The sequence below is a fragment of the Dreissena polymorpha genome, chromosome 4, assembly GCF_020536995.1.
Source record: "Dreissena polymorpha isolate Duluth1 chromosome 4, UMN_Dpol_1.0, whole genome shotgun sequence".
Classification (NCBI taxonomy): Eukaryota; Metazoa; Mollusca; class Bivalvia; order Myida; family Dreissenidae; genus Dreissena; species Dreissena polymorpha.
Genome location: NC_068358.1, coordinates 82,914,459 through 82,936,567, shown reverse-complemented (window position 1 = coordinate 82,936,567; position 22,109 = coordinate 82,914,459). Strand labels below are relative to the sequence as shown.

At 37.3% G+C, this 22,109-nt stretch overlaps 1 protein-coding gene across 1 annotated transcript in view; it reads left to right on the top strand.

The window, feature by feature from the left end:
* Nucleotides 1-9,651: 9,651 nt before the first annotated feature.
* The window catches only part of LOC127877613 (uncharacterized), a 29,427-nt gene continuing 16,969 nt past the window's right edge, over nucleotides 9,652-22,109 (top strand). Inside the window, exons 1-6 of the mRNA XM_052423657.1 lie at nucleotides 9,652-9,716; nucleotides 17,760-17,897; nucleotides 18,137-18,242; nucleotides 19,263-19,392; nucleotides 20,267-20,542; nucleotides 21,671-21,795. Coding sequence (XP_052279617.1) covers nucleotides 9,658-9,716; nucleotides 17,760-17,897; nucleotides 18,137-18,242; nucleotides 19,263-19,392; nucleotides 20,267-20,542; nucleotides 21,671-21,795 — 834 coding nt within the window. The 5' untranslated portion in view covers nucleotides 9,652-9,657. The remainder of the gene's footprint in view (nucleotides 9,717-17,759; nucleotides 17,898-18,136; nucleotides 18,243-19,262; nucleotides 19,393-20,266; nucleotides 20,543-21,670; nucleotides 21,796-22,109) is intronic.

Genomic DNA, 22,109 nt, shown 5'->3' with positions numbered 1-22,109 from the left:
CATTTACTTATAATATACTAAACAGCATGTCATGAAACATCACTCTGCTAAAACTGCAACTTGGAGAAATATCAGCAGGTCCGAAATTCTAGTTGAACTTTTTGGCTCAGTCAGAAAATTAAAAAATTAGCAATAATGGAACTGGCGGTTGATTAAATCACACGATAGTGGTGCCAAAGTTGTGTATACCCGTCGTTGTTAATGTTATTAATATTAACACAACACATTCTGCATATGAACTTGGATATACATGACATAAGTATAAGTAACAGGATGAGCGAATCGGAGTTAGTGAATTTTCGCTTTTATTCGTTTCTTTCCTCAAATGACGCATACAAGATTTCATAACATATCTATACTTAATATCTAGTATGCGACACTTAAAATACAATTGATATTTTCGTTTAAGGGACCATTTAACAGATTTTGCCATGTATTGGGGTTTGTCATTAACTGCTTTATAGTGATAAATGTAACCATTAGATCTAAAAAAAACTCCAGTAACAAAAAATAAAGAAAAAAGTAGGCTCGAACCACTGACCCCTGAAGTAAAAGTCTATCGCTTAGACCACTCGGCTATCTGTGCTTATACAATGAGTGATGTATTGTATAATTTATATAAGCAATCCTCGTAGTATCACAAAATATAACGACAACAACAAATCTCTCCAAATTATTCAATCGTTTCGCGTTGCAACGCTTTATCATTTAAAAGGGTTTTTTAATCGTCAAAAAATGCATATAATGGATATTTTAGAGCATGGTAACTATTCAGTATTACTGTTTCCTAAAATATATAACTACAACGAAAATTTGCGAATCTAAAACATTTTGTTTAAAGGTTACCAAAACGTGAAAATGCCCCCTTAATAACTTTTTGTTTTGTTGTTTCACTTAGTCAGCTCAATATGATTTTACTGAGATAAGATTGAAATGTAAATAGGCATGCTTGTTTGTAATGTTTCTGATTTTTTTTCATGTTGTTTTTTTAATTTTCAAAACAAGATGTGACAATCATGCAGACACATGTATACCGCATTATTAACTCTCAATCGCTTTTCTCGTCAGTATTTACCAGTACAATGTATATACTTATTAGTCTACTGTATTAATTAATGCGCAGTTTTTATGCAAGTAGGGACAGTTTTGTATTGGCATCTTATTCATCAAGTGTAGTGTTACTTTACTTAGGATTTTATGAAGAACAAATGTGTATTTGCCGCTTTAGGATACCTTTGTTCCCGTTATCTAGAGGCCTGCTAAAATTAAAATTGCAATTATAATATTATTGTATAAATTAATAGTAATGAGATTTTTGAAAACAAACAACGCCATTGGTTATATTTCACAAGTGTATGTAATTACGTTATGCATATACTCCAAATTTGTCGCGCTTGACAATTCTAATTGATTCGTACTTCGAAACGTTTGGTAAGAATAGCCATAATATACATAAATGCATTTCAGTTAGAACATAAAACTCGGTTATCAGAGTACCCAATTTGTTGAAAGTCCATGTTATCCGAAGTTAATCGGGAATCAAAGTATCCGCAACTTCATGAAAACCACCTATTAAAGGGGCCTTTTCACAGAATTTGGCATGTTTTGTTGAAGCTTGTCATTAATTGCTTTATATTGATAAATGTAAACATTTGATTTATAAAGCTCCAGTAAAAAAAAAGAATAAAATAAAAAAAAAGGAAAAAATGTACACCGTATCAGGGCTCGAACCAGTGACCCCCGGAGTCCTGGAGTAAAGACCATTTGGACCGCTCGGCCATCCTGCCAAGTATAAATGGTTCATGTATTTTATACTTTATATAAGTAATCTTCGTAGTTTCACATCATTAAACGACAACAACAGAACTCTCCAAATTATTCAATCGTTTCGCGTTGCAACGCTTTATAATTTTCAGGTTTTTAAATCGCCAAAAGATGCATATAATTGCCATATTAGACCATGGTAAATGTTAAGTATTACTATTTCCTCACAAATATCATAACTAAAACGAAAATTTGCGAATCTGAAACAACTTTTTTCAATTTTGTCAATTTACCAAAACGTGAAAAGATCCCTTTAAAAATGCTCTATCTTCGTTTATATTTCATTGAATACTATCAGAATGTCAGTATTTGAAGCGCATTGATTACTCAACATGCTGGGATAGAAAACAATTTCTTGCAATATTTCTAAGTAGTTTTATTGTGTTGAAATGTTTACTTTTTACCCCGTTTATAAATGCTGTTTTTCGACCGAACTTTCTATTTTTGGGGCACAAATCCTTTTACCGTGATTTATTTTCTTCACCATATAAAGGGATACACCATTTATCAACTCGAACATGTACCTTGTCCCAAAAACTAATCTTTAGGACATAACTTTTGAAAAAAACTGTAGAACTTATCTCTCGCGCGTGGCTATTGTTGTTCCCTGTTATCGAAGTGCCATCTGTTATCGAAGTATCCGCATTATCAGCGTGAAAGAAACTGCTACTTCGGACTGAGGCTCTGGAAACTGACGCGATGGTTCCCAATCCCATGCACGTTACTTTGTTAAGATGCGGGAAAATACTTTGACGCACAAAAAACTGAATGAAACTTTGAAAACGTTAATTAAGCAATTATTTACTTAAAATTTAATGGGCATTAATTTGGAAATAATCATCACAACAGAGAAATATCAATGTCATTACACAACTTGTTAAATAGTCTCAAAGAGAAATATTCTATGAATGTCACTTGTGAATCTAGAGTTTACTGATTACTTGGATCAAAATTTACCCATGAATGGCTTTGATTCCATAACTGTTCTACCACAACATTTATTCTGCATAAAAAGGTCACTGTAACACTTCTTAAGAACAATTTGGGTAAAGAATGTTTTCAATGTAATTTTAATTGAACCTTTTCAGAGTTTTTCATATAAAATCAAATTGAAAATTCTTAGAAACAATAAAAACTATCTATTCATGTAGCAAATCAACAAGAATGCTTATCATAATGATAATGCCATTTTTAAGAAAAATATTCAATGCTCAAGTATGCCTAATTTCAAGATATTGAAAAGTGTAATTATTGTGCAAGCAAAACCTTGAAGTATATGTACACGAAGATAAAACAATGCCTTTGACAGTATTGCACATAATGCAAGAGTTCCCTTAAGGTCAGGTTAAAACCCCAAACAATTAAATTTTGCTATATGTTAATATGGCTCTTGATCTATACACATTCGTGGGATAGTTGTTATTCGGAACTCTCCAGTCTGGGTTTTTCCGATATTTGAGCACGCGTGGTAGGTACAAACAAACGCTGACTCGCATATTTTAAAAGATAGTGAATCAATAATTTCTCTTATCGGTGAATAGTAAACACCACTTTTCTACTCAAACGTTCGTTATAGTTGATAAAAATACCATGATTTAATCATTTTTCTTTAGATGAACTAATCTCGATCGTGTTTAATTTGTAAGAATACAATGAAATACGATATAATGCTGCATGTACATGTAAACAGCTTAGGTCACGTAACTATGTCATTGCATATACTTTGCGTAGGCCTGGGTCCGGTTTAATGAAAAACTACAAAAAACCCGACTGTAGTCGGTTGACTGTGTGGTCGACCGAAGCTCGTCGGCCGCCAACTGACCACTTGCCGCGTTCAAGGAGCAAGTTGCCGCAACTGTGGTCGCACGACGGTTTGGTCATTGGACTGCGGTCGTGGAAGTCGCTATTTTTAGAAAATAACCTCTTCTGCCATCAAAATCCGACGGCGAAATTACACGCGAAAAATGGAAGACGAAGACAGCAACATTTTGAGTCAGTGCCATATGTGGTTCAAAAAAGAGATAGATATATTTTTAGATCTTGTTATCGAAACCAGGAACCTGCTTGAAAAAAAGCACGGGACATTGGTGTCAGAGGCAAATTAGCGGAAAAAGTGCCAGGAGACTGTGGCAGCCATAAACGCGTGTTGGGTGGCGTTGAGGACGGCAGACACTTGTAAAAAAAGCTACGTGACATAAAGAGGAATGCACTAGACTGACAATTGATTGACTTCAATGTACCAGCAGGAGACTCCCAGACAGCCTGAGACGGTGCCAAGACCGCATTGACAACTGCAGCAGACTCCCAGACAGTCTGCGACGGTGCCAAGACCGCATTGACAACTGCAGCAGACTCCCAGACAGTCTGCGACGGTGCCAAGACAGCATTGACAACTGCAGCAGACTCCCAGACAGTCTGCGACGTTGCCAAGACCGCATTGACAACTGCAGCAGACTCAATGACAGTCTGCGACGGTGCCAAGACCGTCTGGGTACATGCACTAGAATTTCATACAGTCTGCGACGGTGCCAGACAGTCTCTCAGACAGGCGGGGCACATGCAGGAGATTCCCAGACAGTCTGCGCCGGTGCCAGGACAGTCTCCCAGACCGGCAAGGCACCAGCAAGAGACTCCTAGACAGTCTTCGACGGTGCTCAGACCGTTTGGGCTCCTGCAGGAGACCCCGACACAGTCTACGACGGTGCCAGAAAGTCTTCGAGACCGGCGATTCAAGTGTGGGAGTCTCCTAGACTATCTGCGACTGTGTCAAAACCGTCTGGACACCTGCAAGAGACTCCCAGGCATTCTGCAACGATATCATGACCGTCTGGTCACCTGGAGGAAACTCCCAGACAGTCTGCGACGATGCCAGACAGTCTTTTTAATCGGCGGGGCAGCTGCAGGATACTACGAGACAGTGTAAGACGATACCAAGACTGTCTGTGAACCAGTGGGAGACACCCAGACAGTCTGTGACGGTGCCAATGCCGTCTGGGCACCTGCTGGAGACTCCCATACATTCAACGACGTGCCAAGATCGTCTGGGCAACTTCAGGAGACTCCCAGACAGTCTGTAACAGTGCTTGACAGTCTCTCAATACGTCGAAGACTGTTTGGGAATCTCTTGCAGATGCCCATACGGTATTTGCACCATCAGAGACTGTTTGGGATTCTCTAGCAGGTGCCTCGACGGTCTAAGAGACTTGTAACACCGTCTGAGAGTCTCCTGCAGGTGCCCGGAGGTCTTGGCACCGTCGCAGACTGTCTGGGATTCTCCTGCTTTTCCCCGACGGCCATGTATATTGTCTGGCACTGTGTGCGAGTCTCCTGTCGGCGCACAGACGTTCTTTCCAACGTCAAAGACTGTCTGGGAGTCTCCTGTCGGTGCCCCGACGGTCTGGGTGACCGTCTTGCACCGTCTGTGAGTCTCCTTCAGGTACCAAGACGGTCTTGGCATCGTCGCCGACTGTCCGAGAGTCTCTTGCAGATGCCCTGGAGGTCTGGGAGACTGTTTGGCACAGTCTGTGATTCTTCTGCAGGTGCCCAGACGGTCTTGGCACCATCGTAAACTGTCTGAGAGTGGCCTGCAGGTGCGCCGCCGGTCTAGGAGACTGGAAACGTCGCACACTGTCTGAAAGTCTTCTGCAGATGCCTCGCCGGTCCTAAATACTTTCTGGCACCGTCGCAGACTGGCTGGTTGTCTTCTGAAGGAGCCCAGATGGTCTTGGCACCGTCGCAGACTGTGTTGAAATCTCCTGCAGGTGTCCAGCTAATGTGGGAGACCCTCTGAAACCATCGCAGACTGTCTGGGATTGTCCTACATGTGCCCAGACGATTTTGGTAACGTCGCAGATTGTCTGGGAGTGTTGTGGCACGGGTTTTGGGTGCCGACAAAGCGACGAGCAGTCGTGGTGTGAGGGGTGGACTGCGGTCGCTCGACAGTATGTCGAACAACACGCGGTCGATGGACGATCGTCGCTCTCCATTAAACCCGAGTATTGTCGCACGACGATTATTCGCTGGTACAACCATACTCGCCCGACCATGGTCGCTCTCATTAAACCGGGCCCTGGGCATACAGTTTAAATGGAAGTTTGTCAACGAAACTACCAAGACATTGACTCCATCGTATATATATTATATTAAACTATTCAAATATATTTAAAATCATGCATACAAGTACCAAACAACAAAAACCTTACTATCTTCAGTCCATTCGTAATACTAGAACTAATATATATCGGTCCATATCAGTTGGATATTTATTTGTCTATTGATATAGCTATATTGTGATGCTTTTCTTTAATCTAATCTGAACATTAAAGAAATTTATTCGCTAAAGACTAAGGCCGAAAGATTAGAAGGCACGTCACAAACGAGCTTTACCATACATGACTTTTATTTGCTATATCTATAAAGCATGCCGAAAAAACAAGAACATGAATAATGTTTTTCAGAAGAAATATTGCATATGTCAAGCCGTTTGTATAGGTTCCTTAATTACTCTACAGCTGAAAAAGTCTGGTTTTAATGTCTGTTATGGATGTTAGCTACTGGACCCATTCGTATAGGCGGCTGTACATGTGAACGGTGTATTTAGACTTCAATTCTGTATTAAACTTCTGACAAACATATATATCAGTGTTAGATTTGTTATGTGTATAAGTATGGAATTTTGACATTTCCTAAAAGAACCACTACTGACGTTTAAATACTTATTATCCACTACTGAATGGGAAGCAAATCGGATATCGACGATAACTGGTCATTACTGTATTAATAACAATGTTTGTACCGCCCGCGCGCGCTAAGAAATCGGAAAAACCCACAGCGCGCGAGTTCCGAATTAAATCTATTTCCATCACATAGTTATTTACGTATATACAGAGTTTTGTGAACATATAGTGTCAATAAGAAAAATTATCGTGAGTATTAATTTTTTTATTAGCTCGGCTGTTTCCAGAGAAAGCCCAAGGTATTGTCATAGCCATCTTGCCGTCCGGCGTCCGCTGTCCTGCATTTGCCGTCCACCGTCAGTGTCGTGCTTAAACCTTAACATTGGCTCTAAAATCATTTTTGGGTCACTAGGTCGAAGGTCAAGTTCACTGTGACCTCTAATATTCTTCTGACAAGCTTTCATTTATTAAAAACTGCAACCACAGCTGAGCGTTGGCACCCGGTATGTGGTGCTCTTGTTACCAGGTACATTTATCTGAAATGTGCAAAAGTATGAGGTTATGCATAGTCCTCTAACACTGTTCATATGTTGATGAAGTTTTCTGTGCTCTTTTCATGTAATTTCTCTTTTTTCCCCTTTTTTCGGGGGGAGAGGGGAGGGGGGTCACAGGCAGAAAAAAAGCAACTTAGAGCAAGATAATGTAAACAAATTTCATGATTATATTTTATGCATTTGTAGAGAAATTACAAAAATATGTTTTGTTTAAATTTTTTGGTATCAATGACCTGACTTGACCTCTAGTGAAAACTGAAAGGTCTTGAAAACTTACAACAGTCTTTTATCATTTTTTTTTAAAGTCTTATCAAATCTTTAGCACTTAATAATAATTGCAGGATCCAGTCATGCATACTTTTCGAGTTGTTAAAGTTGTTGTCCACTCACATACAGACAGACGGATAAACTTTGAAAAAATTAAAAAGACAGACTAATAAAAAAAAAACTATAGCTGAATTTGTAAACCATATTTCCAGATAATATCGTATGCCCTTTTTGAGATGTTTCATATTGTTACAGCGACCTGATAGTTAATGTCTTGTGAAACAAAAGGGCTGTTATGGCCATTCAGTGCTCATCCAGGTTCAAGGACATCAATTGCTGAAGACTTGACCAGGTGATTTAGACTTTGAACACACTTGACCCAAATTCTAGCTTGACCTTCATATAGTCAAGATAAACATCTGAATCAGTTTCATCAAGACTTCAGTTATAAACGTGGCCCTATAGGGCTTACCAAATTGTCAGTGATATTTTAATTAAAGGGATCTTTTCACGCTTTGGTAAATTGACAAAATTGAAAAAAGTTGTTTCAGATTCGCAAATTTTCGTTTTAGTTATGATATTTGTGAGGAAACAGTAATACTTAACATTTACCATGGTCTAATAGAGCCATTATATGCATCTTTTGACGATTTTAAAACCTAAAAATTATAAAGCGTTGCAACGCGAAACGATTGAATAATTTGGAGAGTTCTGTTTTTGTCGTTAAATTTTGTGAAACTACGAAGATTGCTTATATAAGGTATAAAATACGTTCAGCATGTGTACTCGGCGGAATAGCTCAGTAGGCTAAAGCGTTTTTACTTCAGGACTCTGGCAGGACTCCAGGGGTCACTGGTTCGAAACCTGGTCCGGGCAATGTTCTTTTCCTTTTTTAATTTCATTCTTGATTTTTTACTGGAGCTTTTACGATCCAATGTTTAAATTTATCGATATAAAGCATTTAATGAATAAGTTAAAAAATGCCAAAATCTGTGAAAAGGCCCCTTTAATATAAACTAATAATTGTAAAAAATACGGGATTTAAGAACTTTTCTTTTTTCGTCAATCGCGGTTGACGGTCCCTTTAAAGCATGACCTAGTTATTGTTAGCACAAACATATTGGCCCAGTTTCATAAGTTTGAGTAAAAAATAGGGCATGTAAAGCGGTAACAGATTTACTTGAGATTGTAGCTGGTGACCTTGTTTTTGGATGCAAGTGACCCAGATTCGAATTAAGTCGATATACACATTCTAAAATAAGATTTATTTTAAGTCGGCAAGAGTGAATAAAAAAACGAACATAAGCTCAGGCAGCTTGTAATACCGACTATAAAACATGATGAATAAGGATAACAAATGTATAAAAGCTAAAAAACTGAAATCAATTTGTACTTAAGTAAGGCAAATGTACATAAAATATATAGAATGATATTATAACATCAGATATGGTAATTTAAGAAGTTTCGATTTGTCTGCTTAAACGTCAAGTATAAAATATCAACTAAATTTCTTGTAAATAAATAAGAGGTTTTAAGAAATATTTCATCTACACAAAATATATAACACAGCGTTGTTACTAGAAATTTAACATTTTGTAAGCATACATTCGTAAGACAGCACATTTAGTCACCAATAGACAATGCACAGCATCTTGGATTTCTAAAACACATACATGTAAAGCACGTAAAATAAGGCAGAAGCTATAGCTATTTAGTTTACAGAGCATACAAAGCAGCACTTTTAGTCACCATAAGCAATACACAGTATCTTGGGTTTCTAAAACACATATAAATTAATACAGAGAAACAGCATCCATAAAAAACAGAAACTTGCAGATTTAGTATACTGAGCATACACAGACAGCGGCCACTAAGCTCAGCAGATAAAAGAAACATAAAACATTCTGACCATGTTATATTGATTGAGTCATAAATGTGTCCCAAAGAGTTGTTTCAAGAAGTTTCTAAGATATGAAAAAGTGACCGTTTTACGCACATGGCCGAGATTCGAATGCGACCTATGTATTGTCTAAACAACATATATATATATGCCTACCGGTATGTCTTATAGATGTAGCCTGTAATGTGGAAACAAGATTTTTTCTAAAATTTGATCTGCTAAACGTGTTATTGGAAGCACGTATGGCGCTATTGAATTGAATATGAACAGAAAATCTGTTGATTAATTCAAAGCAATAAGTTACACTTTAACATCATGTTCTTGGTAAACATTATCTGAAATTACTAACCATTCCGCATTGTTAGCCAAGCCCGGGAACCAGGCTTCGATAACGCTAAATACATTCGATATTGTTTTAGATGGCGGGAAATTCAAGATGGCGATGACGAACTGTCAACAATTGTTAAACAGATACATTCGATCAGGAAATGTAGAGTATGCGAACTAATTTGATGTTTGCAGAAATTATGTCTGAAACTGATGCCGATCACATGTCCTTAATTTGGTTTTGTTTTGAAATTTAACCACCTAACCAGATATGTCCAAACAAGTCTAAATGTTAGTTGCAATAGTCCAAATAGTCCATATGATATAAACGGACTCCCAGAGCCTTTGATAATGTTTGCTATGGCAGTCCATATGCACCCCTTCATAAACATGGGTGCAGTTCAGCGCAGCGAATCCGTGCACTTCACTAAACAGACGTCGTTCAAGACAAATTGAGGAAAATATAATGCATAAACTTCATAAACATGTTAAATTTACCTGAATGGCAACCTACCGATGTTATCCTTTGCATGCACCCTATAAAAACATGACGATGTTTCAACACACTTTTCTCGCTGACATGTTTATGTTTAAATTTGAAACAGTGTATTCTGTATCGAATACCACATCGTTATCGACTTTATAGGCTGGAGCACATAACCCGACATGCAAAATATTGGTGTACTGCTACCTAACCAATATTGGGTCAATTTTTCAATATGGCCCATACAGCATACAAAACAAAACCTAAGTCAATAAAATCAATTATTTCTTGCTTTAATGGAACCATTTGGATGAGTTTGTGGTTTATATAGGTAATCTTTAATAAGTTCTTGCACTAGTTGCAGTTTCAGTGTTCCTTAACCCTTGCATTGTTGATAAAATTTTGCACCCATGGACAAGAGAGAGCGCATTGCAACTCTAAGCAGCCCATTGGGCTATAAAGCTTAGAGTTGAATTATTGCAACTAAAGTCCAAATGTGCTTTGCTACAGTTTCATTCACGATTCAGCCACAGGTGGTTAGCGTGTGGGTATGATATTAATTAGTGAAAAACATCATTTTGAATGATAAATTATCATATCATATTATAATGAAAAATCAACTTTTCTGGGGAAAAAAAATCACTATCAAATATATATAACAACTTAAAAAAGGTATCCAATATGAAATCACTTGAAAACTGGGTGCATCGCTTTGAACAGCCATTACTTTATAAATTTTGCAGCAATTTTCATGAACCCAGTCCAGGGCTTTCCTCAGGCCATTTAACGATCCCTCGCCGGGGCGCTTGAATTTCAAAATCAGAGTCCCCGGGGCGCTTGAAATTTTCCGATCAGTGTATTTTTCAGTAAAAGAAAGTGGAGATTGTCAAAAACAACCAAGGTTTCTCTATTAGTGTATCAATATTCCCTGTTTTAAAAGAGCACTCGGTAACTACTTTCACAAGTAATCGCCATAAACACCACATGGGGTAATGGATAATCCACTGATAAGAGAATAGCATGACGCGCGTATCGATTATTACAGTCATTTAAATGCTGACAAGGATGTATCAGGTAACTTTCCTGTCGTCAAACTGTGATGTTCATCATCAAATCGCTTACGCGAATGCTTATGAGGGCGGGGTTAACTATCGACCATTATTTTTTATTGACGTCGGGCACGAAGTAATAGTTTATCGCAGCTTGATTAGCAAGAAGTTGTACCATTTACGTAATATAAAACCGGTAACTAGTACAATACATTAAAGACGGTTTCTGGCATCATCATCACACCTTTTTACTGTAAACAAGTGTTACCTATGACTCATAATTAATATGAGAAATTAATTGCAAATGGTAAACAATTAATTACTTATAGCGAGTAAGTTGTGCAAATTACTCCCGGTTACAATTATGTGATAGCAATTTAATTCCAGTACATGTATATTTCATCATGTCAATTTATAGAACTCATTCACCTCGTTTTTCTGACATTTATTTGACACGTTATGCGCTTTAAAAAAATTTCGTTGAATTAATTACGCACACTTGTTAATGTTTTGTCTGATAATAGATACTTAGAAGACTGATGATGGCAACCGGCCATAATCCTCGTGGAAAACGTGAATTTCATGCATAATTTCGTCAAAACATTTATTCGACTTGTAAAGTGTTTAAACAAATTATCGTTGAATTCATAACGCAACTGTTAATATTTGTTGAAATCTCAAATGGGAATAATTAAATTTGTAATCCGAAACCCATTCCCGTTAGTCGATGTTAACGCGTTTTTAATCCAAAACACACTTCCAAATGTAAATGTTACCACAATGTTAAAATATTCTTGCTTCAAACTAGCAGTGCAAATTTATTTTGTGTCAAATCTTTTTCTCAATTAAAAAGAGCGCGAAAATTATGCAGCATGTACAAAGTCGCGTCATTTGCATACTAAGAAAGCGTGCGTGTATTGAGCGTTTTAACAAGCACACAACACGTCAGGGGATTGACGCATGTTCAGAGGCAATATTTCATCAAATCTATAAATAGTCACTTAAAATTTATTTGACACTAAATTATATATATTTTTAAATGACTGGGGGATTTTCTTGAAGAGTCATAGCGCACTAAATGCCGTCTTTTGAAGCTGTTTTTCTTTGAGTTATAACGCACCACAGAATGTGAATTGACACGTTAAATAAAAAAAAACACACCCCTATCAGCCCCGGGGCGCCTGACAAAAATCCTGTGGAAAGCACTGCGGTCTTATTCAACGCACAAATGAATTTCCTTTCTGGAAATGTATATATCTTGTTATATTTCTACACATGCTGGGTCAAATTTTAAGAAATAACACGATACACAATTCGCTTGACCTACTTGATTACGATAAGACAGTATTCATGAATGAAATCTCCAGTTGTAAAGACACACCTTCGCATTGGACTGATGAAATCACTCGTGTGTTTAAAATGTCAGTTAGTTGAAATGTATGTAAGCAAAAGGTTTCAAACAGCGTTGGACAGTTAGTTTTGATGCATAATGCAACGGCAAGCACTGTAAGAATGTTTTTCCATATGTTTTATTGAATTATGGTATTGAGGTCCGTGAACTTTGCATGAAAAATGCCCTTTACTCCGTGAAGATTTCAGTCATGAATACTGTCTGATCGATGTTAAGTGGGTCAGGCGAGTTGTATATCGTGTTATTTCTTAAAGCTGACCCAAATTAAAAATTAAAAAATATATATATTGTTGATGAAACTTATTAGCTCATCTATTTTTTGAAAAAAAATTATGAGCTATTGTCATCACCTTGGCGTCGGCGTTGGCGTTGGCGTTGGCGTTGGCGTTGGCGTCGGCGTCCGGTTAAGTTTTGCGTTTAGGTCCACTTTTCTCAGAAAGTATCAATGCTATTGCATTCAAACTTGGTACACTTACTTACTATCATGAGGGGACTAGGCAGGCAAAGTTAGATAACTCTGGCGTGCATTTTGACAGAATTATGTGCCCTTTTTGTACTTAAAAAATTGCAAATTTTGGTTAAGTTTTGCGTTTAGTTCCACTTTTCTCAGTAAGTATCAATGCTATTGCATTCAAACTTGGTACACTTACTTACTATCATGAGGGGACTGGGCAGGCAAAGTTAGATAACTCTGGCATGCATTTTGACAGAATTATGTGCCCTTTTTATACTTAGAAAATTGACAATTTTGGTTAAGTTTTGTGTTTAGGTCCATTTTATTAGCTCATCTATTTTTTGAAAAAAAATTATGAGCTATTGTCATCACCTTGGCGTCGGCGTTGGCGTTGGCGTTGGCGTTGGCGTCCGGTTAAGTTTTGCGTTTAGGTCCACTTTTCTCAGAAAGTATCAATGCTATTGCATTCAAACTTGGTACACTTACTTACTATCATGAGGGGACTAGGCAGGCAAAGTTAGATAACTCTGGCGTGCATTTTGACAGAATTATGTGCCCTTTTTATACTTAAAAAATTGCAAATTTTGGTTAAGTTTTGCGTTTAGTTCCACTTTTCTCAGTAAGTATCAATGCTATTGCATTCAAACTTGGTACACTTACTTACTATCATGAAGGGACTGGGCAGGCAAAGTTAGATAACTCTGGCATGCATTTTGACAGAATTATGTGCCCTTTTTATACTTAGAAAATTGACAATTTTGGTTAAGTTTTGTGTTTAGGTCCATTTTATTCCTTAAGCATCAAAGCTATTGCTTTCATACTTGCAACACTTACTAACTATCATAAGGGGACTGTGCAGGCAAAGTAATGTAACTCTGACTGGCATTTTGACAGAATTATGTGCCCTTTTTATACTTAGAAAATTGAAAATTTGATTAAGTTTTGTGTTTAGGTCCACTTTATTCCTACAGTATCAAAGCTATTGCTTTCATACTTGCAAGATTTATGAACTATCATAAGGGGACGGTGCAGGCAAAGTTATGTAACTCTGACTGGCATTTGGACGGAATTATGGGCCCTTTATACTTAGAAAATTGAAAATTTGGTTAAGATTTATGTTTTGGTCACTTTACCCCTAAAGTATCATAGATATTGCTTTCATACTTGGAACACTCACAAACTATCATAAGGGTACAGTAAAAGGACAAGTTGCATAACTCTGGTTGTCATTGTTACGGAATTATGGCCCTTTTTTGACTTAGTAACTTTTAATATATGGTTAAATTTTGTGTTTCGATCCACTCGAAGTATCAAGGCTATTGCTTTCAAACTTCAAATACTTACATGCTATCATGAGGTTACTGTACCTGGCAACTTGAATTTTACTTTGACCTTTGAATGACCTTGACTCTCAAGGTCAAATTATTAAATTTTGCTAAAATTGCCATAACTTCTTTATTTATGATTAGATTTGATTGATACTTTGATGAAACTACTCTTACCTGACATACCACAATAGACTTCACCCAAACCATCCCCCGTGCCCTCCCCCCCCTCCCCCCCCTCCCCCCCCCCCCCTAATTTTTTTTTTTTTTTTTTTTTTTTTTATAAGATCATCTCACAAATGACCACCACACCCTCACACTATACCCCCACCCCACCCCCCCACCCCCCCCCCCAAATTTTTTTTTTGATTTTTTTTTTTTTTTTTTTTTTTTTTTTAAGATCATCTCACAAATTATCACCACACCCTCACACTATACCCCCCCCCCCCCCCCCCCGATTTTTTTATTTTTTTATTTTTTTTTCGCTTTTTTGGAAGATAATGTAATAAATGTCCACAACCCCACACTATACACCCCTCTTCACTCCACTCCTCCCTCCTTTGTGATTGAAAATGAGAGTCCCTTCACCTTTAAAAAGAAAATAGATGAGCGGTCTGCACCCGCAAGGCGGTGCTCTTGTCTATTTATGTATTATTATTATTTATTATTTTTAATTATTTATCATAATTAAAAAATATAGCACACATTGTTGTTTTTCGTCTTTCGGTTAAACACCATTATTGCAGATTTGTTTGGAATAAACATAATTTTGATTAAAACATTAGCAAAAAATTGGTATTTATGATGTGTAAATGCCCATTCTGTTTAAAATTATAATTTTCACACAGTATATTGATGTTTATAAGTCTCTTAGAAGCTTTGTTTAAAGATACTGTGAAACCATTTGGCATTTTCCTCCAATTACAGCGAATGGAGTGGTTAAGAATATAAGTAAAGGGATTTCAGAAGTAATGCATAGGCCAAACAATGCCTAGGTTGGCGCTAAGGAAAAAAACTTAGTCGCCAAATCTAGGGGGGTCCGGCAGCATGCCCCCCCCCCCCCCCCCCCGGAAATTTTTTGGATCCTAGATTGTTTGTGATGCGTTTTGGGGCTATTTCCTGAGCAAAATTAAGACTATTTGTTTCTGAAATTAGCCCTTTTTTGCTTGAAACTTTTTCTTTGCTGTTGAGCCACTTGCTGACATTTTGCAGCCAATTTATTTGTTTACATAGACACCGGTGGCGTAGTGATAATGATACACTAACACCGTTAACCAGTTTTCGGTACATGTGGTATTTAGGTTTGAAACCACTAAAACAGCCCGCCCGTCTCGGTAGTAATTATACGACATTTTATAAAATCCAAACATTACTTTTTTCATTTTTTTTTGTTTTTGAAGAAATGCGTGAGAAATTACTAAGTCAGCATGAGACCGTCATTGCATGTCAAAAACCGTGAGACTCACTACGAAACCGTGAACCTTGACATGTAAAGACGTTTCTGATTCTGCATTCACGTCTGCACTTTTTTAGACGTCCTCCGATCTCGAACCTAACATTTGGTCATTTCCTGAGTTTACATTATTCTGTCCGCTTTCTTTTCTAAAGAATTGTGTTAATTTCTGTTGCTTCGACTTTCCATTTTCGCTCGCAGCATCCATTTTCCCATAATCTGCATCTCACTTTCTAAATAGGTCTTTCAAGTCGCAAAGCGACCGTACAGGGAAGTAACTCTTATCTACTTTTTTAGCCAATCAAAATCGTTGTGTCTTGGGAAATTAGTTAATAGTGGCTATGTCAATGCCATAACTCCGCCCATCTGATTAAATGACAATTCCGTACTGGTCGATTCGATAACGTTGAATCATAACATCTATAGCATAGGTCATTACACGGCACGTTTCAGTGATTCAGTCATCACGTAAATCGCCAAGTAACCCAAATGTTCAAAAAGTCTGGTCGCAGTGTAAAGCGTGACCAATTAAGACATTAGCCATCTGTATTATCGACCTAGACGGTCGTCATTATCCCCTGGGGCCTTTCCGGTAAGGGTGTTATCTGTGTAATCTTAGCGATGTTTCTGGCGATTTATACGGCTTGAAAACAGGCATTTAGAGTGTGCATTTGTAAAGCATAGGGTCTATTTTTTTCCAATCGCCAATTTCATGAAAATCTTATTTTTAATCGCCAGCTAGGAATTGTAATCGCCAATGGCGATTTCGGCGATCGGTAACGCTAACGTAGCTGAATGCAGCAAACAACGATTAACCTTCAAAGATTTATTTAATTCCTGTTAAATCCATGTCATAAAATGTTTATTTACAGCTACAGTTTAACCACACAAACAAAGCCGATAGTTCCATGCACACACTCAATAAAATTCACTCTGCCTTTTGTTTACCTGGAATTGAGATGTCACATTCAGGAAAGGGAAAGCACTCTATGATGCAAAAGAATTATGTCTATATCTCCAAGTTCAAGGTCAAACTTTGAGTTCAAAGGTAAAAAATGGCCATAAATGAGCTTGTCCGGGCCATAAGTTCATAACTATGTCATTCATTGTGAGATTTTAAAATCATTTGGCACATTTGTTCACCATCATTGGATGGTGTGTCATGCGAAAGAATTACGTCGCTATCTCAAAGGTCAAGGTCACGCTTTGAGTTCAAAGGTCAAAAATGGCTATAAATGAGCTTGTCCTGGCCATAACTATGTCATTCATTGTGAGATCTAAAATCATTTGGCACATTTGTTCACCATCATTGGACGATGTGTCATTTGAAAGAATTATGTCGATATCTGCAATGTCAAGGTCACACTTTGAGTTCAAAGGTCAAAAATGGCCATAAATGATCTTGTACGGGCCATAACTATGTCATTTATTGTTAGATTTTTAAATTACTTGGTACATTTGTTCACAATTATTGGACAGTGTCATTAGAAAGAATTATGTAGATATCTACAAGGTCAAGGTCACATTTTGAGTTCAAAGGTCAACAATTGCCATAAATGATCTTGTACTGTCCATAACCATGTCATTGCATTGTGAGGTTTTAAAATTACTCGGTACATTTGTTCACAATCATTGGACTATGTGTCATTCGAAAGAATTATGTCGATATCTCCAAGGTCAATGTCACACTTGGAGTTCTAAAGTAAAAAATGGCCATAAATGAGCTTGTCCGGGCCATAACTATGTCATTCATTGTGAGATTTTAAAATGACTCTGTACATTAAATGTACTTATTTTGTTCACAGTAATTGGACAGCGTGTCATGCCAAAGAATTCAAGAGTTTAAAGGTCAAAATGGCCATATATGATAATGGTATAATAATTCTTAAAAACCGCCATAAATTAGCTTCTCTTGTGTTGTGAAGACAGCATGCAAAATATTCTTTGTCAATGCGGCATGTAGGGGTATATGTGACCGTCACATCTGTGACAAAGCTCTAGTTCAATTGATTCAAAATCTCAATGTTTGTGGCAGGCAAGCATGTGAGCTGTTGGAGGGAGGTGCTGACCCTAACTGCTTCTCCGATGGGGTCACGCCGATGCATCTTGCGGCTGGGCTTGGACTGGAGCAACTCGGTCTGCTTTTACAGTTTGGGGGAGACCCTAATGTCAGGTAACAAAAAAAGTTAGAGTGCACAGTGAAAAATTCTGCTTTTAACATGTTTTCTTTTTTTCCAAGCTTTTAACATTAGATCATAGTATAAATACTTATATTGTTGTCATTTCAGGGCAAATATGTCAAGTTCTTGAAGTCTTAATACAAAGAATTAAATTAAACTTATTCTAAATTGTCTGTGTTTGTTAGCCTGGAGAATGATATTTCCCTGATACTTAATTGTGTGTGTTTGTTAGCCTGGATGATGGTACCACCCCACTGCATGTGGCTGCTATCTGGGGACTGACAGACAGTGTGAGACTACTGCTTGCCAACGGTGTAGACACTTCTCTCAGAGATCAGGTATTGTTGCTAAACTACTAACAGCAGTAATTACATGATGGTAATTAATGTTACCAAGTAAAGTCCTTCTTAATCTTGTGAAAGATTAGATGTTTAAATCTTTTTTGTATTGAAAAAATAAGTCAATTTCACATTTATCCAGTTAAAATAATGCTTTTATTGGTATTATTTAGTGTAAGTTAACATGTTTAATTAATAGTCTGCAAAATTAACCCATGGCCTGATTGCCAAATGCGCTGAAATCTCAACTTGCTCAATACAAAATGTTCATCAATTGCCCAATGAGCGATATCAAAAAGCCTGAAAAGACAGAATATTAACCCACAAATGAAATATTAACACAGTTCAAAGGTGCTTGTTCTCAAAAACACCTCTTGAATTTTTTCTTTATGTGTTTTCTATTCATAGTGATCTTCTTTAGATCTTAGAGGAAGTGAAAGCTACAGCTTGCAATTGTCAAATTATCAAACACTTCTGATGAATTGAACTTGTACAGTTTGTCATAAAATGATAAAAAAAAGAAAGCATAATTTAATACTTTTTATGAAATAATTAAAAAGGTTGAGGTCTTGTTCTGGATAGCTTTGAACTTACAAAATGATTGTAACCTTTTTATGTCATTAAGATTTATAAATACTGCTGAGAAATAAATGTTTTGCAGTCCGTTATTATCTTAGTAGAATGTTCAAACTGAGACCAGCTAGCACAGCTGACCTAGAGATGGAGTACAAATCTGAACGTTGCAGGTTCCATCTCCGCCCTGGCCACATAAGTGGTATTGGGCTTGGTCAGGAAATATTTCTACAGCCATTCTCTCTCTACCTCTGTCTCTCCCTACATCTGAATCAAGCAAGGCAGTTGTCGGTTACTGTTGTTAGTTTGTGCACTTAGTTCTGGTATACCAGCTTACCCAGGAAAAGTGTGAGTTAGCTAAGTGACCCCTGAGATATAAATGAAATATTGTTGAAATTCCAAGTTGACATGCAACGAAAACACAAATGCTTTTTGGAATTGTTTCAGGATGGGTTTACAGCCTCACAACTTGCACGTCAATATGGCCATATGGCAGCCTGCAGCCTAATAGAAGCCCAAAGTGATGACTTTTACACAGCTGATGACCAGACGCTGGCACCCAAATACGCATATAGACGTAAGTGCCATTGGGTACATACCTTTCAGACATACATATACTTCCATATTAAAATTAAGATATGAGTGCCAATTCACTCGATAGTCGCCAGTTAACCTCTCCATAATAACAGGCCCAGCACCAGAGTATTTGGAAACCTAGGACATCCTGTCGCACTGCGCCCCAATCCCCCTCTCCCACGGCAACTCATTATTTAATTGATATTTACTTTCACAAATGAATGCTGTGCTTGCATTGTATAATGGTTTATAATGTAACTATATTCTTTTGCACTTTTGCTTTAGCGAATGTAGAAACAAGTTCCATCAGTTCATTTTCTCCACCAATTTCCTGTGGCTATGTACAACATGCAACTTGTTTTGAAAAAGCTTTAAGTTCACTGCTTAGATCAACTGCATCAAAATCTTTGGTTTCTGTGTTGCCAAGCTTTCTCAAAATTTAAGCAACATGCATGTTCCATAGCTTCATTGCTAGTTTTACTCTGCAAATGTGAACACCATAGAGGAAATACAGTTAAATATCTCCTCCAGACATACATGCCACACAGATGGAACTGCCTTTATACTTGAATAAAACTCATCAATAAATATCACTTTCAGACAAACATAAAGCTCTAATTGCCGTTTCACCTGAGTACAACTTAGCATCATACATATATATATACAGAAATAAGTGGCACATTGCTGGTGTATAACTTAGGATCACTCACAGATATGCAAACAGATGTAAGAGGGATTGCTCTTCAGTACAATTTAATATATTACACTAAAAATAAACAAAGCTTGTACATGTCATTTATTGAGACCAGTATACCAACAAGCAATGATCTGGGACAATCCAGTTTTCAACCTATCATGGCTGGATGCAATTGCAGGATTGAGTGTGGAAAGTGATGTCTCTCAGAAGTCCTGTGAAGTCAGCCCACTCTCCACCAGACAGCATCCTCCACCCTCCACAAGGCAGTCATGGGAGGTGAGTTCCCTTCCCCCAGACGAGAGTCCCCAGTCTGGGGCCAGTCATCTCCACGGTTTCCTGGAGGAGTTTACGTCAGGTCGAAGGTCAAGCTTCTACACAAGGCTCATACAGAGAGATATGGACAGGCATTTCAGGAACGGAACCAGCAACTATGTTGTAGATGTCACTTCACCTGGTAGGTATTTATAAGTTTAAATATATAAATTTTAGTTTGATTGCCTTGAAAGCTGTTAACTAATAGACTTAATTGAATCCTTGGTGGAACCAGTAGTTTGTGTCTTATGAGAAGATATTGAGAACCCTCCTGCAGTGGTGATTGAATCCATGACCTTTTGATTGCTAGTCGGATACCGTATATGTTTGTTTTGGGGTGTATATGAGTTAAATAACTTAAATAATTGCAAGAGAAACTTATATGGCTTTGCCCTCTGTCTGTCTGCTTGACTGTCAGTAAATCAGTATTTCCATTTAAATTAAACCTTTAATAACACTAAAAAGGTAAAGCATTTTAATAAAACTTGTTTCTTTTTGTCATAACAATGACAATGTGACAATAATGCACAATATTTTTTTACCAAAGTTTAGATCCTACTAAAAAAATCAATAAAAAAATGTTTGAATTTAAAACTTACACCAGATATGATCATCAAATTCGTTACATGTGCTTAGCATCCATGAAAGTCAGCAGGCCCTCAGACAGAGGCCAAATAAATGCTAATCACTATCTTGCTGATATTGCTGGAAAGTTAGCAGCATTTAAAGAATTAATACAAGTGACAGGTGAAAAATACCTGTCTCAGCATGGACGTCGCCATCTTGTTTGTCACATGATTATCCCCTCTGTAATAACACAATCAGTAACACTGCTCAAAGTTCAGAAAAAATCTAGAATACTGGCCCTTATGGCAATTAAAAAAACAGGCCAACAACCAATTTGAAGTTGACCTGACTTTAATTTTGAATTTGGGCCAGTAATAGCCACAATATTACAAGACCTTGTGGCCAGTATTGTTTTTAAGACTTTCGTGGGGATTCCTAATCCTTTCTCGCTCAGAAGAAATGTAAAAATGGCTTTATGCAAGCAGCATAAAACCAGTATAACCTTCTAGTAACTCACAGCCTGTTCCAGTTTTATGCTCTTTGCTGCTCACCAGTGTCTAAAGGTTGGAAATAAAGCCTTTAAAACTTGAATAATGTAAGAAAGGTCTTAAATTTAATTGGAAATTCTATTAAAGGGATTACAAACAAGCTAAGGTGGGTATCTGAGTGGTAAAGGTTTAAACGCAAACGACTTGTGTTGCAGATCACCCATATGTGGAGCTAAAAACGTCAGTGGAGGCAGGGACCGAGGACTCTCTAAATCTCCAGCTCAGCACGTCAGACTGTGGAGAACAGTCCACAGAGAGCTTCGTCACCTGTGATGGAGAGGTCAGTGGCTTTACAAACATAGCTACACACCTTTGTATTTAGGTCTAAGTGATGTATATTTAAATAAATTTTGTCCTTATGTATTTTAAGCTTGATTTTAGAAGAAATTAGATGATTGACCAAGGCATTTTTTCATATAATTCCTTTAAGCCCAAAGTTTTGTTTACTGAAAATAGAAAAATCACCTTCTGAAAAAGCACAAAAAAAACACACAAAAAAACAGATTTTTAAACTTAAGTAATTTTCAGTAAACAAATATTAAATTAAAATGCTATGCCAAAACTGCATATGTTTATTCAGAATTTAGATATCAT